The sequence below is a fragment of the Scyliorhinus torazame genome, chromosome 18 (assembly GCF_047496885.1).
Source record: "Scyliorhinus torazame isolate Kashiwa2021f chromosome 18, sScyTor2.1, whole genome shotgun sequence".
In the NCBI taxonomy this organism is placed as follows: Eukaryota; Metazoa; Chordata; class Chondrichthyes; order Carcharhiniformes; family Scyliorhinidae; genus Scyliorhinus; species Scyliorhinus torazame.
The window spans coordinates 153,778,533-153,792,992 of NC_092724.1; the positions used below are offsets into that span (position 1 = coordinate 153,778,533).

The 14,460-nt window shown below is 49.6% G+C and overlaps 1 protein-coding gene across 3 annotated transcripts in view; it reads right to left on the reverse strand.

Annotated features, from left to right (window-relative positions):
* Nucleotides 1-14,460, reverse strand: part of cep131 (centrosomal protein 131) — a 118,584-nt gene that overhangs the window by 62,765 nt on the left and 41,359 nt on the right. For all 3 annotated transcript variants that reach the window (XM_072483637.1, XM_072483636.1, XM_072483638.1), the window contains 4 exons: nt 9,716-9,904; nt 7,887-8,078; nt 6,118-6,255; nt 2,854-2,979 (listed from right to left, as the gene is read on the reverse strand). In XM_072483637.1, coding sequence (XP_072339738.1) covers nt 2,854-2,979; nt 6,118-6,255; nt 7,887-8,078; nt 9,716-9,904 — 645 coding nt within the window. The remainder of the gene's footprint in view (nt 1-2,853; nt 2,980-6,117; nt 6,256-7,886; nt 8,079-9,715; nt 9,905-14,460) is intronic.

The following is a 14,460-nucleotide window of genomic DNA, read 5'->3' on the forward strand; positions in this document are numbered from 1 at the left end:
GGCCGCTGGGGTCAGTACACTGGGGACTGAACATCTCTCAACTCTGCCAGGAGAAGCTCGACAGGAGGAGCGAGTTGCAAAGACGTGGGGCGGGATTCTCCACTCCCGCGCCGAAGTGTCCACGCCGTCGTGAACGCCGTCGAGGTTCACGATGGCGCGAAACGGCCCCGATCCCGATCGATTCAGGACCCGACAATGGGCTAGGATCGGGGCCACGTCATCTACACGCAGCAGACCTTGTCACCGCGTAAAGGCGGCTCCGCATAAATGACGCGGCCGGCGCCGCATAACTGGCGTCACCCGCGCATGCGTGGTTGCCGTCCTCTCTGAGTTCGCCCCGCATGAAGATGGCGGACGGATCTTGCGGGGCCGCGGAAGGAAGGCGGTCCTCCTCCAGAGAGGACGGCCCGACGATTGTTGGGCACCGATCACGGGCCATGCCACAATTGAGGTACCCCCCGGTGCAGGATTGCCCCCCCCCCCCCCGCAGGCCGCCCCCCCAGCATTCCCGCGCTATGCCCGACGGCAGCGACCGGGTGTGGACGGCGCCGGGGGGAACCCGCCGTTTTGGCCTGGCCGCTCGGCCCATCAGGGCCTGAGAATATCGGGGGTGCCGGAGAATCGCCATTTTGGGTGTCTCCGGCAATTCTCCGGCCTGCGGAACTCGACGGGGCCGTTCCCGCCGCTTGGGAGAATCGCGGGAGGGCGTCGGACCAACGTCCCGGGAAATTTTGGCGGCCCAGGCGATTCTCCCAACCGGCGCGGGAGTGGAGAATCTCACCCGTGGTATCCCTAAGAAACAAGTTACAGTTCAGATAACCATGGAATTGGGACAGAAAGAATTTCTAAGACGATGGCGACCCAGGTATTGTTCAGAAGAAATCAACGAAGTGTAAACAAAGGGTTCGGAGTTAAAGCAACAATTGCAGTAAACAGATTTAGAGTGGGACAGCGGACTTAAGAGGTAAATCAAAACTTTTGATGCCATTTTACTAGAGACTGGGAACAGTTTGTACAGCAGTCAAGACGAAGGAATCCAAAAGATGGTGGTGTAAATCACGGACTGGACTCGCTGTAGTGAAGAAGCTTTGTTTAAAAGTGTAATTTGGAAAACGTGGACTGAATTTTGGAATGCAAACGGCTAACAGAAAGCATGATTGTGAACAAAGATTTTAAAGCGTGTTTTTTTGGGAGTGGAGTTTGGAAAATCTCACGTGACAATCATCTGGGGGAATTCTGAGGAGAAATCCACAGTCACATGTTCATCTTAAAACCTGTGTGTAATTGTTGAGCTAACAAAGAATTGTATTATAATCCAACATCATGAAAAGCAAATGTTTTTTCCTTGTTATTAGTGGTCCTGTGACTCTATTCGTCCACGTTTTCTAAAAGAAAAAATCAAAAGTTACAGGGCGTGATTCTCCATTGCCCAACGGCAAAATCGTATTCGGTGATCGGGCGGAGAATCCCTTTTGACTCTGAAATCGGGGGCCTGTTTTCGGATGCTCCACCCTCTCCAAAACGGCATCACCGGTGAGTACGCCGCACGCCGGTGGGGCAGCCTCAGGGCGTTACCCGAAGGCCCTCCCCCGATGCTCCAGCCCGACCTCCCGACGGCGTGGGGCTCTGTGTCAACCTCACCTGGCAGCTGGGGACTGGGTCCAGTGCCGCCACAGTCGGGGGGGGGGGGGGGGGGGGGGGGGCTGGAGGGACTAGTGGGGGGTGGTCCAGGGGTGCCAAAGGAGGGGGAGGTACAAGGGGGCACTATCTGGCAGGCCCGGTCCCCACGTAGCCAACACCATGTTGCGCGGCACGACTGCTGCAGGCCGTCGCTGGGCGCAGCCACGGACCCGGCAATTCTCCAGCCGTTTGTGTCGGGAACACCGGGGATTTTACGTGGCGCGGCTGCTAGCCCTCCACCCCCACCGGGCGGAGCATCGGTGCGGGGGCGGCACCGACATTTTCATCATAAAACTAGACACTTCCTCCGGACATAGCCTCAAAATCGGAGAGAATCCAGCCCACAGTATTTTGAGCCAAGTTTCCTTTCTGAGATCTTCCTCCAGTTAAAACATCACCAGGGATCGTAACAACTTAGTCACCCATGGGTGCGCATGTACCAGTGGGTGTGGGTCTGGTGCAGCCAGAGCTGCCTTGCATCCCTTCTCGGATATTCCTTTCGTCCAAAGAAAAAAAAAATGGGGAAAAATTTCTGGCTCAATGAGTTTGAGATAAAGAATGTCACTGGCCCGTCAGTTATCAGGGAGGTACCAGAAAGAACAGCACGGTGGCACAGTGGGTAGCACTGCTGCCTCACGGCACCGAGGTCCCAGGTTCGATCCCGGCTCTGGGTCGCTGTCCGTGTGGAGTTTGCACATTCTCCCCGTGTTTGTTTGGGTTTCGCCCCCACAGATGAGCAGGTTAGGTGGATTGGCCGCGCTAAATTGCCCCTTATTTGGGAAAAAATGAATTGGATACTCTTAAATTTATTTGAAAAGAAGAAGGTACCAGAAAGCCTGGGGGAAAAAATAAAAAGTAAATGGAATTAACGGATGGCATTTCAACTCAAATTGCAGTCTCCGCCGGCACTTGCATCTGTCGGAGCTCAACGATACCTTGGCAGGAGCACCAAGAAATTACATGAAGAAAATTTAAAAAAAAATCACAGAGACTTTTGAAACATTTGCAGACCGATTATCTGGAGTCAGTGACGTACGTCCAGGTTGAGTATCAGTAGCACAAACGATAAGCAACATTAGATTTCTTCAGGGCCAGCCTTGCCCAATCTAAGTCCATTTTATGGGCAAGACCGATTGCAAAATTGAGACATTAAAATATTATCATGGATTTTACCTGATCAATAAATGCCAGGTGCCGTTGAATGGTTGATTCATACTCGTCCTTCTGCATTTTTAATCGATGGCTCATTTCCTTTTCGGTCTCCTTCATGTGACGCACGGTTAATTCTTTTTGCTGGGCCTAATAAGAAAAGTCTGATAAGAAAAGTGTCGAAAACTGTGTGCTTTGTTTGGTCAAGGATTTTGCACAACAAAATGGAAACTGTTTACATGCTGCCTGATGTATCCAACTATGCAAGTCAAATTCGTCTTACTGAAGGTACTGTACTTCTTGGTAGACCCATGACGAAGGTCAGAATACGTTGGGTGAAATTTGTGTGTGTGTGTGGGGGGGGGGTTGCAGGGCGGGGCAGGGCTTACAAGTTGTGGGAAAGCTCGCCTGCAAATGGCCGTGAATCCCCCCAGCCGGGGGATTATTTATTCAGGCCAAAGCCTCAGCCCCATCTGGGAGGAAGTCCCTTCTCTGAGAGCTGCCAGTGTCTCATTTGAATGGATGGCAGCCCCCTCACAGAGCCACCAGAAGCACTGGTCACAGCTGCGACTGCAAGGCAGTCCCCAGACAACGCACGCGCTGGGGCCGGATTCGAAGGCGGGTGTGAGGACTTTGACAGGCCAGGAAGACAAAGTGGGTACAGGGCTGAAATTGGGAGCGGGGAGGAAGGGGGGGGGATGCTCTAATAGGCACAGAGTGCCAGAACAGGGGGGCTATGCCCCCAGCTAGCACCCACATGATGCCACATGATTTTAGGTGCCACTCAGCTCTCGGGAGGGTTGGGAAAGTATGACATTTCAACCATGCAATGAGCGACAAGCAGCAAAATAAATAGTAAGTCGTTACAAAACACGAAACAGAGAATAGGATTTGTCGGTAATTACTCAGATTGGCAAATTATGTGAAGTGTTGTTTTACTTGGATTGGTGTTGGGACCACTGTTGCTCAGCATTTTGAACCATTGAACAGAACCATAGAATAGCTACAGTGCAGAAGGGGGCCATTCGGCCCATCGAGTCTCCACCATCCCTCAAAGCGCACCTTACCTAGGCCCACTCCTCCACCGCATCTCTGTAAGCTAACCTGTACACCCCTGGACACCAAGGTCCAATTTAGCATGGCCAATCTAACTAACCTGCACATTCCCGGCTTGGGTCACTGTCTGTGCGGAGTCTGCACGTCCTCCCCGTGTCTGCGTGGGTTTCCTCCGGGTGCTGCGATTTCCTCCCACAGTCCAAAGATGTGCAGGTTAGGTGGATTGACCATGCTAAATTGCCCTTAGTGTCAAAAAAAAGGGTTAGGAGGGGTTACTGGGTTACAGCGATAAGGTGGAGGTAAGGGCTTAAGTAGGGTGCTTTTTCCAAGGGGCCGGTGCAGACTCGATGGGCCGAATGGCCTCCTTCTGCACTGTAAATTCTATGATTCTATGATAGACCATGTTTGAGCATCTTTTTTTATTCTTTGGCGGGATGGTGGTGTTGCTGGCAAGGCCAGCATTTGTTGCCCATCCGTAATTGCCCTTTGGACCAGGTGCCTTGCTAGGCCATTTCCAAGGGCGGTTAAGAGTCAATGGGATTGCTGTTGGATCTTGGGAAATAACGTAGTCTGTGAGAATGATACCAAAACTAAGTTATAAACATCAGAAAAGGCTGAACAGGCTGTAATTCCAGCCTCTACTGAATAGAAAACTAAGGGGTGATCTGATGGGGGTGTTTACGATTCAGAGAATGCTTGATCCGCTAAATATAGGGAGGATATTTCCGCTTGCTTGAGCAAGTTGGTGTTTAGAACAATGACAGGTGATCGTATTGAAACATTTAAGATTCACAGGGGGATTGACAGGGTAGATGCTGAGAGGATGTTCCCTCTCATGGGGGAATTTAAACCAGAGGCCCAATTTCAAAATAAGGGGTCGCCCATTAAGACAGGGAGGGGGGGGGCAAGACCAGAACTGGGGGCCATACGTACAGTTAATGACTAAGAAATCAAATAGGAAATTAAGGAGAAACGTCTTTATCCGGAGTGGTACTCATTGCTACCAGGGGCAAATAAATGTGGTATTATCACACATGAAGGTAATGCAAGGGTTAATGAAATGGATACAGGCAGCCACTAGAGGGAGCTAGTCCCATAAGTATATAAGGGATGATGCTGAGTCTTGTGGGACAGAAAGTTGGAGAAGGTGGTAGCAGCAGGAATGAGGAATTAGCTAGAAAGACTGAAGATAGAGGGATAGAGAATAGTTTAATCTGGTAGTGAGTTTGATGTAGAGAAGAATAGTTTTTGTGTTATTAATCAACTGTTTGTTTCTTAGGGATAAGTGTTGAACCCAGTTCAGTTAAGTAGTGTTAATAAAGTTAGTTTTGTTTGTCAACAAGACTCGTTCTTTGGATCAACACTACAGATCAATCCACGAGGGTAAAGTAAAACAGAGAACAACACAATAAAATCGATGGATTTAAGGAGAGGCTAGATAAGCACTTGAGGGAGAAAGGAATAGGAGAGGTATGGTGACAGGGATAAATGAAGGAGGGGGCTCAATTGGGGGCATAAACAAGAGTGTGGACACGTTGCATTGAAAAGCCTGTATTCATGCTGTAGATACTTTGTGATTGTTTGTGCATGGTCCAATCCCCCATCCAAATAAGCTGAATTTATTTGTTAGTCGTTTGTTGCATTATTAACTGCAGAATTTTAATATGTGAAGTATCAGGCTCTCGAACAAGCATAAAGTCTAGTTCAATCAGCCCAGAAGGTCGGAGTGAAAAATGCTACAATGTTCAGCTGGTTCCACACAACAAAGCTACAAGAGATGGCGCGATGGCTACTCTGTGTCATAATGCCCGGTTGGGCAAATCCCAACCCTCATCGTAGGTCAGTTTTTCAAATGTTCAGACAGCGTAAGTGGTAGCATGGGCACTGTACAAACATTTACATCAACAATACATTGGTTACACTTTGAACAGTGTAAGACAGAAATGCTGCAAGACTACCCCCCCCCCCCCACCTCCAAAGAGTTCACCGTGCTTCACCCTGAAATTAAAGAAGGGCCTCTTTAAGTTTGTTTCAAGCGACAGGCTAGGATAAATTAGATTGAAACTGCTCACATTAGTTTCACTGAGGATGCTCATGGTCAACAGAAAGATTGCAGGAGCTTTGAATCCATCAGTTTGCCATCGATCCAAACCCACTCTTACCACCCCCCAACCTCTGAAATTAAAATTAACGGCATCTACAAATATTGAGAGCCACACTTTTGGCATTTACCAAAGCAGTCTGCAACATGGCAATGGCACGTTTCTTTTCCTCATATTCCAGTTTTAATCTGATCATGGAGCTCGTCACCTCAGTTGCCATGACGGAGGCTTGTTCCAGGTGAGACAGTTCTTCTTCAGAAAGCAGAATCTGGAGACAGGACACAGGAAACGTTAACTGCATTTTAAAATTTGGAATATCAAAATTCTCGGGTCACCATGTTCGATCGTCTTCGAATGACTTTAATGGCCGTGCAACACTCAGCGGTTAGGCCAGGAACAGGACTGCAAGAAGCCAGGAGGAAGTCACAGCTGAGACACTAGGCCAAACTAAATTGATTTAAACGTGGAGTGGAAACGACTTGTTTGAAAACCAACTGTCCCTACCAGCAAAATAGCTCAATAGTCCTGGGCGGAATTCTCTGATCCAGGGGCTAAGTGCCAGCACAAAAGGAAAATCCGCGGGTGGATCACGACGGGAAAATCGGCATGAACCCCTCACGCCGGTGAGGGGCTAGCACCGGCGCTGCGTGGAACACCCGCAGAACGCGGGGAAAACAGCTGGAGAATTGGCGGGTCCCGGGCTGCACATGCGCAGGGCTGACAGCCTGCACCGGTTGCGCCAGAAACATGGCACCGGCCATTCTAGGAACCCTAGCCCCCCCCCCCCCTCCCACCCCACTGGCCAGCAGCACGGACGAGTGTGGCGGTGCTGGGCACTGCCCTAGCCGGCACTCCGGGTTCACGACCGCTGGGACCGCACGTCATGGACTTGGCCCATCGGGGGCGGCTGAAGATACACCAACGGCATTTCGACTGCACGCGGTGTGTGTCCCGTTGACGCTGAGTTGGAGGAGGCGGAGCATCGCGAACCGGGGTCAAACCGGCGCCTACCCCGGATCCGGCGTCGCAAGCCATTCTCTGCCCAATCGATGATCCCAATTTTGGTGTCGGGCTATGGAGAATTCCGCCCCCTATGTTTCACTTAATTTAAAACTTCCTCCAGTTCAAGTCTATCAGTGATTTCAGGACAAATTGCACTTTCCTTGTCCAAGGTGCCAAGTTCTGACTCTCCCTCCTCAAAGGAAAATTAAACTCGCTGCACTGCTGCAACTTACACCTCCAGCACCTAAAACTTAAACTCCAGAAAATCCACCATATCCCCTGATGTTAAGTATGTTATGATGGGGCTAATTTTAGCCTGTTGTATTCATACTAGACTAAACGTGTTGTTATTGCCTCTTGTTCCGTCACTAGCACTGTTCTCTCACGTGAGCAGCTAAAGTGCAATTTCCAATCTTACTGATTTAACTGATGAGAGGGGAAATATGCAAACATTGAATCGGCCTATAAGTAAACTCAGTTGTGTTTTTCCTGAAGTAAAGAATTTCATTCAGGGGAGCACGGTAGCACTCCAGGGTTCCAGGTTCGATTCCCGGCTTGGTTCACTGTCTGTGTGGAGTTTGCACTTTCTCCCCGTGTCTGCGTGGGTTTCCTCCGGGTGCTCCGGTTTCCTCCCACAGTCTAAAGGTGTGCAGGTTAGGTGGATTGGCCATGCTAAATTGCCCTTAGTGTCCAAAAATGTTGGTTGGGGTTACTGGGTTACGGGGAAAGGGTGGAGGTGTGGGCTTAGGTTGGGTACTCTTTCGAAGAGCCGATGCAGACTCGATGGGCCGAATGGCCTCCTTCTGCACATTCTATGATTCCTTGGTATTGGTTTTAGGGTTACAGGGATTTTTTTTTTTTTTTTTTTAAATTGTATAGTTGACAAGTCTGACTTACCTCTTTGGGCGCCATTGAGGAACAAGACATTGGTCGCTCCTGTTCGGACTTCTCCATCTCATCCAGGAAACTCATAATGCTCTGCAGCTTTGCTTCAGACAGTAGAGTGCCATCGTTTGGCGCGCCCGAAGCCTGTTCGATTTGCCCCAGCTTCTCCAGGTTATCTGCCGTCAGTGAACTGGAGTCACGGTCCTGTTTTATTAAGAGAGAGCGTGTGGGAAAAACTGTGCTCTTCAAGCAGATCGTACTGGTTGTTAAAGCAGTAGCAATCAGAAGTGTTAAGAATCAACTGCAACTTGTTACACAGTCACAAGGGCAGCAAGTGCGAAAGATACATGTTACACCAATCCCTTGGAGATCCAATGACCACAAGTTCTCAAATTTGGCTAATTCTTTGTCCCCTGCTGTGGCTCTGCCCGTCCCACCTTAAAACAGTTCTTTATATTCCAGCAACCCATGACCACACAAGCAGTGTGACCTCAACCAATCAGTGGCACTGCAGCAACCGTTACCCATGTATCGACATTGTGTTTCATCCTGATTTCTTACCAGTTTCATCCTTTGCAGTGCTTACAAGCGACAGTGAAACAATTTAAGATTGCAATGTGCCCTACACGTGACAGTGAAACAATTTAAGATTTCAATGTGCCTTACAAGCGACAGTGGAACAATTAAGATTGCAATGTGCCGTACAAGCTATTGTGAAACAATTGTAAGGCTGCAATGTGCCTTACAAGCCAGAGTGAAACAATTCAAGACACAGTACAGTTCTCGCCTTGAACGAGGGGAAAAACAAGTGGTTTTTCAACTTGTCACTTGTTTCTTCCTGTTAACCAGTTCAACTAGTCACTCAAAAACATAGCAAGTCACAGCACTACAGTCAATGTAACGACTAGGGTGATTTGAATTAATGCAAGGGCAGCGAAGGTTAGACAAGCCTGGGGCATTACTATTTACTGCCTCCCACACTCACGACTCCACGTTGCTGTATTCTCTTCCCCATATTCAAGCTGGCCTGCAGCAGCCTACTGTAATAAACTGCAGAAATCCCTTGCAGAAACCCCCCTTCACACTGAAGAGGAACCGAAGAGCCAAAATGGACCACGACCTGGGAGCCCCATCGTACAAGCCTTCATTAAGTGGCAACATTAACCAGGGACATAGCCATGTACGGGTTCTGAACAGCTGGTATTGTGCCAATAGGAGCAATGATAACTAGACAAGGCAGACGGATACAGCTGAACGTGCCTCCTCCTCTTGTGTCACTTGGGTGCTATTTCCATGATGAAGTATCGCGTACCTTACGCTCAGGAGAATGGTCATCCAAAGTGAACCCATAAGCAGGCAATTGTTGTATAGGATGTTGGTAGAGCTTAAGTCGCACTACGCTCTTTGAATAACACCTCTCCAGATTAGCAGCTTTCCAGTCTGCTTCTGGCCCCCTGCCAAGTACCAGAGAAAATGTTCATGTTCCTTAAGATGGCTCTCCTCTGTAGCCCCTATTGACGCCACCTTCCAAGGGCCGCTGGGCCCTAATAGGGAGGCAATAATGGTTGGAACAAACCAACTTCGGTGCCCACTTGATAATCCTGATCTATAGGATGAAATGAAATGAAAAAAAATCGCTTGTCACAAGTAGGCTTCAAATGAAGTTACTGTGAAAAGCCCCTAGTCGCCACATTCCGGCGCCTGTTCGGGGAGGCTGGTACGGGAATTGAACCGTGCTGCTGGCCTGCCTTGGTCTGCTTTAAAAGCCAGCGATTTAGCCCAGTGTGCTAAACCAGCCCCTCCAATCATCTAATTTTCTTGTCGAAACAACGAAAACATACCTCATCTATCCAAGCATATTTATCCTTTTTATAGGCCTTTATTGGTTCTGGGAGTAATTTAGGTTCTTCCTCCAGCAGCTTGAGAGTGTCGAGGACATCATTCAGTGTTGTTTTAGACTGGGTCAAGCTTGTTGTCAATATCTCCTGCTCCTCAACCGACATCTCTCTCCGAGTTGTCACATCCTGTGGCTACAAAGAATCATAAAAAAGGTTAGTTCAGAAACTATAGGAAGAAACTCGCTTGAGTGTAGCACTCTTCAAATCCACTGGACCGCCCCTTCCAAAGCACATCACAGCTAACAGGCTACTTTTGAAGCACTCATTATTTTTTGGGGGGGGGGGGGGGGGGGGGGGGGGGGGGGGGGGGGGGGGGGGGGGGGGGGGGGGGGGGGGGGAGGAGGAGAGGCGGGGGCGGTGACGGGGGAGAATGCAGCAACCAAATTGCATCCAGCAAAAGCCCTAATAAGAATAACAATGAGACAGATGGCCAGTCCATCTGGTCTGACGGTATTTGTTGAGGAGTGAATGCTGGTGGGACATTGGGACATCAGGGGATCTGATTAGTTAACACCAAGAGATCCTTTGCACCCACTTCAACAGGAGGATGAGGCCCAGGTTTGAGGCCTTATCTGAAAGGCAGCACCTCCAACAGGACAGAAATGTCAGTCAGATTCAAATGCTGGGGAAAAACTATAAAGCCACCGAGGTAATAGTTGTACTTACTACAAGCCAAACAAACTAAAATTCAAAACGTTCCTTATTTAATTAAAAGGAAAAAAAAAATTAATCCAAAAGGGATTGTGAATTAGCAAAGCGGGCAAAGTAACATCTGTTTTTAACAAAGCCTCGGCAATGTTAAGTTCTCTGGTTGCTGCCTCACCTGCTTACAGTTTCCAGCAGCAACCGTCTCATTTCATTTCATTCCGCATCTGATAGATGCTTTGCAGTGGAGGGACTGCAGGGACCTCTGCTGGAACTTGTGTACATAACATAAATATAAAAATTGAATAAAGAGTTCAGCTACCCATGCTCCATGTCTAGGCATGCACATGGACTTGGATCATTGTCAGGGATGTGGAAATTAACGAGATGAACAGCGAATTTGAGATGAAATTTAAAAAGCAGAAAAGTAACAAGATTAGCAGGCGTCTAGAGACATCGAGGTGTGAATGGCCATATCAGAAACATTCTTTACCAGAGATCAGTGGGGCTACACAAATGATAACTTTTAACGGCAAGGAATTTGAGAGAGGTAGGCAGCAGAATCAGAAAGGAATATCAAAGATATTGAACAATATAACTACTTTGCACCCTAATTGGGGAAGGGGAGCTAACTCTCCATCCAACAGTCAGACAAGGTGAATTTCATCTACGCTCTGAGCCACAGAGGCCTGATCCATCGAACATTTAGAGTCACGGCAGATTGCAGATATTCTCCTCTAAAAGACACAGTTTGGTGCCTTCATTGAACCAGCCAGAACCATTGCCCCAGACATGGTCACCTAAGCGGCATTGCGTGGTAACTATTAATTAGATTTGACCTATCGAGTTACTAAAATTGGATCGTGCTTGAAAAATGGGGCATTTCAGTGAGTTCAGGGAACATGGGTATATTTTGGGAACTTCAGATAAAATGGTGTGTTTAGTTACTCATATACATAAGTGCTATAGTGTATATTAGTCTTTTGCACGTTTTTTTTTACTTTATAAATATTCTTCATTAACTGTTTGCGTAAAGACTGGGCTGGTTCCTCACTGGGTTGGACACAGTTCCTCACATTACTCCAAACAAAAATACACCACTCGGAATCAGTGTTTCAAGTAATCCTTCAGGGTTTTGAGATATTCTTACTAGTAACATCAGCAGGGTTGGGCAGCATTTAAAAAATATATATATATATATTTTGGTCATATTTTATATTCAACGACTTCCGGTGACGGCGGGGGCGGGAGGCGGCCGCACAATGGAGGGCTCCCGTTCGGGAACGGCATTTTCGGGGCTTTAAGCCCGGTCCCAGGGTCCACGGAGGCGGCAGAAGCAGGGAGAAGGCACGGAGGAGGCACTGAGAAGACACAGGAGGGAAAAAAAACCCAAAGAAAAATGTCGAGGGTGAGCAAAAAAACGGCCGAGAAAAACCCAGCTGGAGGTCCGTCGGGGAGTGGAAAGGTCACCGCGGGGTCACCAGGAAAATGGAGGCTGGAGCACCAGGGAAGGCCGCACTGCTTACGGCTGAAGAAATAACCAAGGTGATGGCTGCGGAATTTGAAAAGCAGTTGGCGCAGATTGCAAAATGCATGGACACGGTGAGGAAGGAGATGAGGGAGGCTTTGAGTGTGCTGGTGGAGGAGGCGGTTTCCCCGGTAAGGACGGAGGTGGCGAGCGCAGTGGCGGAGGTGCGAGAGCAAGGGAGGCGCTGAAGGAAGTGAAGGAGACGTTATTGCAGCACGGTGATCAACTTGCCTCGATGGGGAAAGAGATGCGGAAGGTGATGGATACTAACAAGGATCTGCGAGGAAAAATGCCGCGATGCTGGCAAAACTACTGGGGGAGGGGGAGGACCCCTCCCGATATGAACTGGATCGGACTCATCGGTCGTGGAGGCCTGTACCAAAGGCGAGTGAGCCGCCAAGGACAGTGACTCTGTGCTTCCGTAGGTACAGGGTGAAGGAGAAGGTCCTGAGCTGGCCAAGCAGAAGCGGGTGGTGCAGTGGGCTGGAGCTGGTATACGTGTATACCAGGACTTTACGGTGGAGCTGGCAAGGAGGCGGGCTGCCTTCAACCGGGTGAAGAGGGCACTGTACATAGCATGGTGCGGTGCGGCATTGTATATCCAGCGAAGCTGAGGGTGACTTACAAGCTCAGGGACTTTTATTTGGAACGGCGGATGCAGCGGAGGAGTTTGCAAAAGCAGAAGGACTGTGGCAGAACTGACATTGAGGAATGGCCATGTGCCGATGTAACCTCATGACTGTATTTTCTTCTTTTTTGTATCACTGCGCGCGGGTGTAGAGATTAAAGAGCCAATGTGGTATATATTTGGACAAGGGAAGGGACGGGACTTTCACTCGAAATGAGAGTTCTTTGGGGTGTAGGTGGATATGCGGGGTTTGTGTGCTAAAAGGGGATCTTTGGGCTTTCCTGGGGCCGGGCAAGTGGGAAAGGGACCCGGACGGGGGCCTCCACGCTGGCCGGTGTGTGCCGGCCAGTGAACGGAGTGAAGTGGGGGGAGGGGCTGCGGCCATCGGAGCCTGGCAGAACAGGTCCGAGTGGTCTAGCCGGGGTGGGAAAGTTGGGGGGAAGGAAGAGGGTAGGGGGGGAGGAGTTTTACAAGAGGCAGTGGACGGGAGGAGCTGGAGGCCTGGGGGGGGGGGGGGGGGGGGGGGGGGGGGAGAGAGCTGTGTAAGATTAAGGGTGACTACGGTAATCCCTGATTTCTTTTTGTCATTTGTTTATGTAAACATGCAGGTTGAGGTTTGGGGGTTGGTGGGTAGATGGGATTGTTGTTGTTATTATGGGACTGACATATCTTGCTGATTATTGTTTATTGTTGATGGATGTAAATGTGGGAGAAAATGTGAAAATGGAGGAGAATAAAAAAAAAAAATTTAAATAAAAAAATATATTTTATATTCAACAATTCATAAGTTACAAATTACAAAACTGCGGCAAAAAAGCAAGTGACTTCGCTACAACAATGGCTGTGACCCCCCTCCCCCACCCCACCCCTTTAGTCGGCATACACACTTTACATTCCTCAATAAGACCAAAACACGTTCTTACAAACGTCAATTTAATTTGGTTCGGGCCTTAGCTTCCCCATGGACCAGACCCCTGCAGCTTTGTCCCTCGCTTTCTTTTTGCGTGCGATAGCCCCCCCACCCCACTCCCCCCCCCCCCGCCCACTCCCCCCCCCCCCCCCCCCCCCCCCCCCCCGCCTTTTCCTCTTTGTCCGTGTCTCCCCAACCGCCCCACTCTACTGGGTGCCGGCTACCAATAGGTCTGGGGTCAAGTTGGTGAACGGCTTCCAAGTCCTTTGGAAACGTTCTTCCGACCCGCGGCTGGCAAATTTTATTTTCTCCAGCCTGAGAAGTTCCACCTGGTCGGACAGCCAGTCTGGCATGGGTGGTGCTGCCAATGGCCAGTTGAACAGGGTTTTCCAGCAGGCGATAGGAAAGGCAAAGGCTAGGGTGTGGCCACCCCCCCCTCCCCCCTCCTCTCCCAGTGAAGAGTTCTGGCTAGATCTGATACCCCGAAGACTGCCACTTTTGGGCATGGCTCCACCTCACTCCCACAACCCTGGAGATGGTCTCAAAGAAGATGATCCAGTACCTGACAAGCCTGGGGCAAGCCACAACATGTGGGTGTGGTTGGCCAGGCCACCCTGGCACTGTTCACATTTGACCTCCACCTCCGGGAAGAACCTACTCGTTCTGGTTAGGTGCACTCTGTCTCAGCCTTGCGTACACGGAGACAAAGTTCACCCTGAACAGTGCTTCGATCCAGAGTCCTCCCCTATCTCTACGCCTAGCTCCCCCTTCCATTTTTCCTTCGACCTATCCGGGATGGCAGAGCATACCTCCTCCAACAGTCACCCGTTCATGTCTGCACAGGTTCCCTTCTCTAGGTCGCCCGCATCCAGCAGTTCTTCAAATAACAGTGTCCTGGTAGCTGGGGGACGGTTGTCGTTTTCTTGTGGAAGATGTTTTGACCTGAACGTATCTCAGGTTGTTTCCTCGTGCTAACT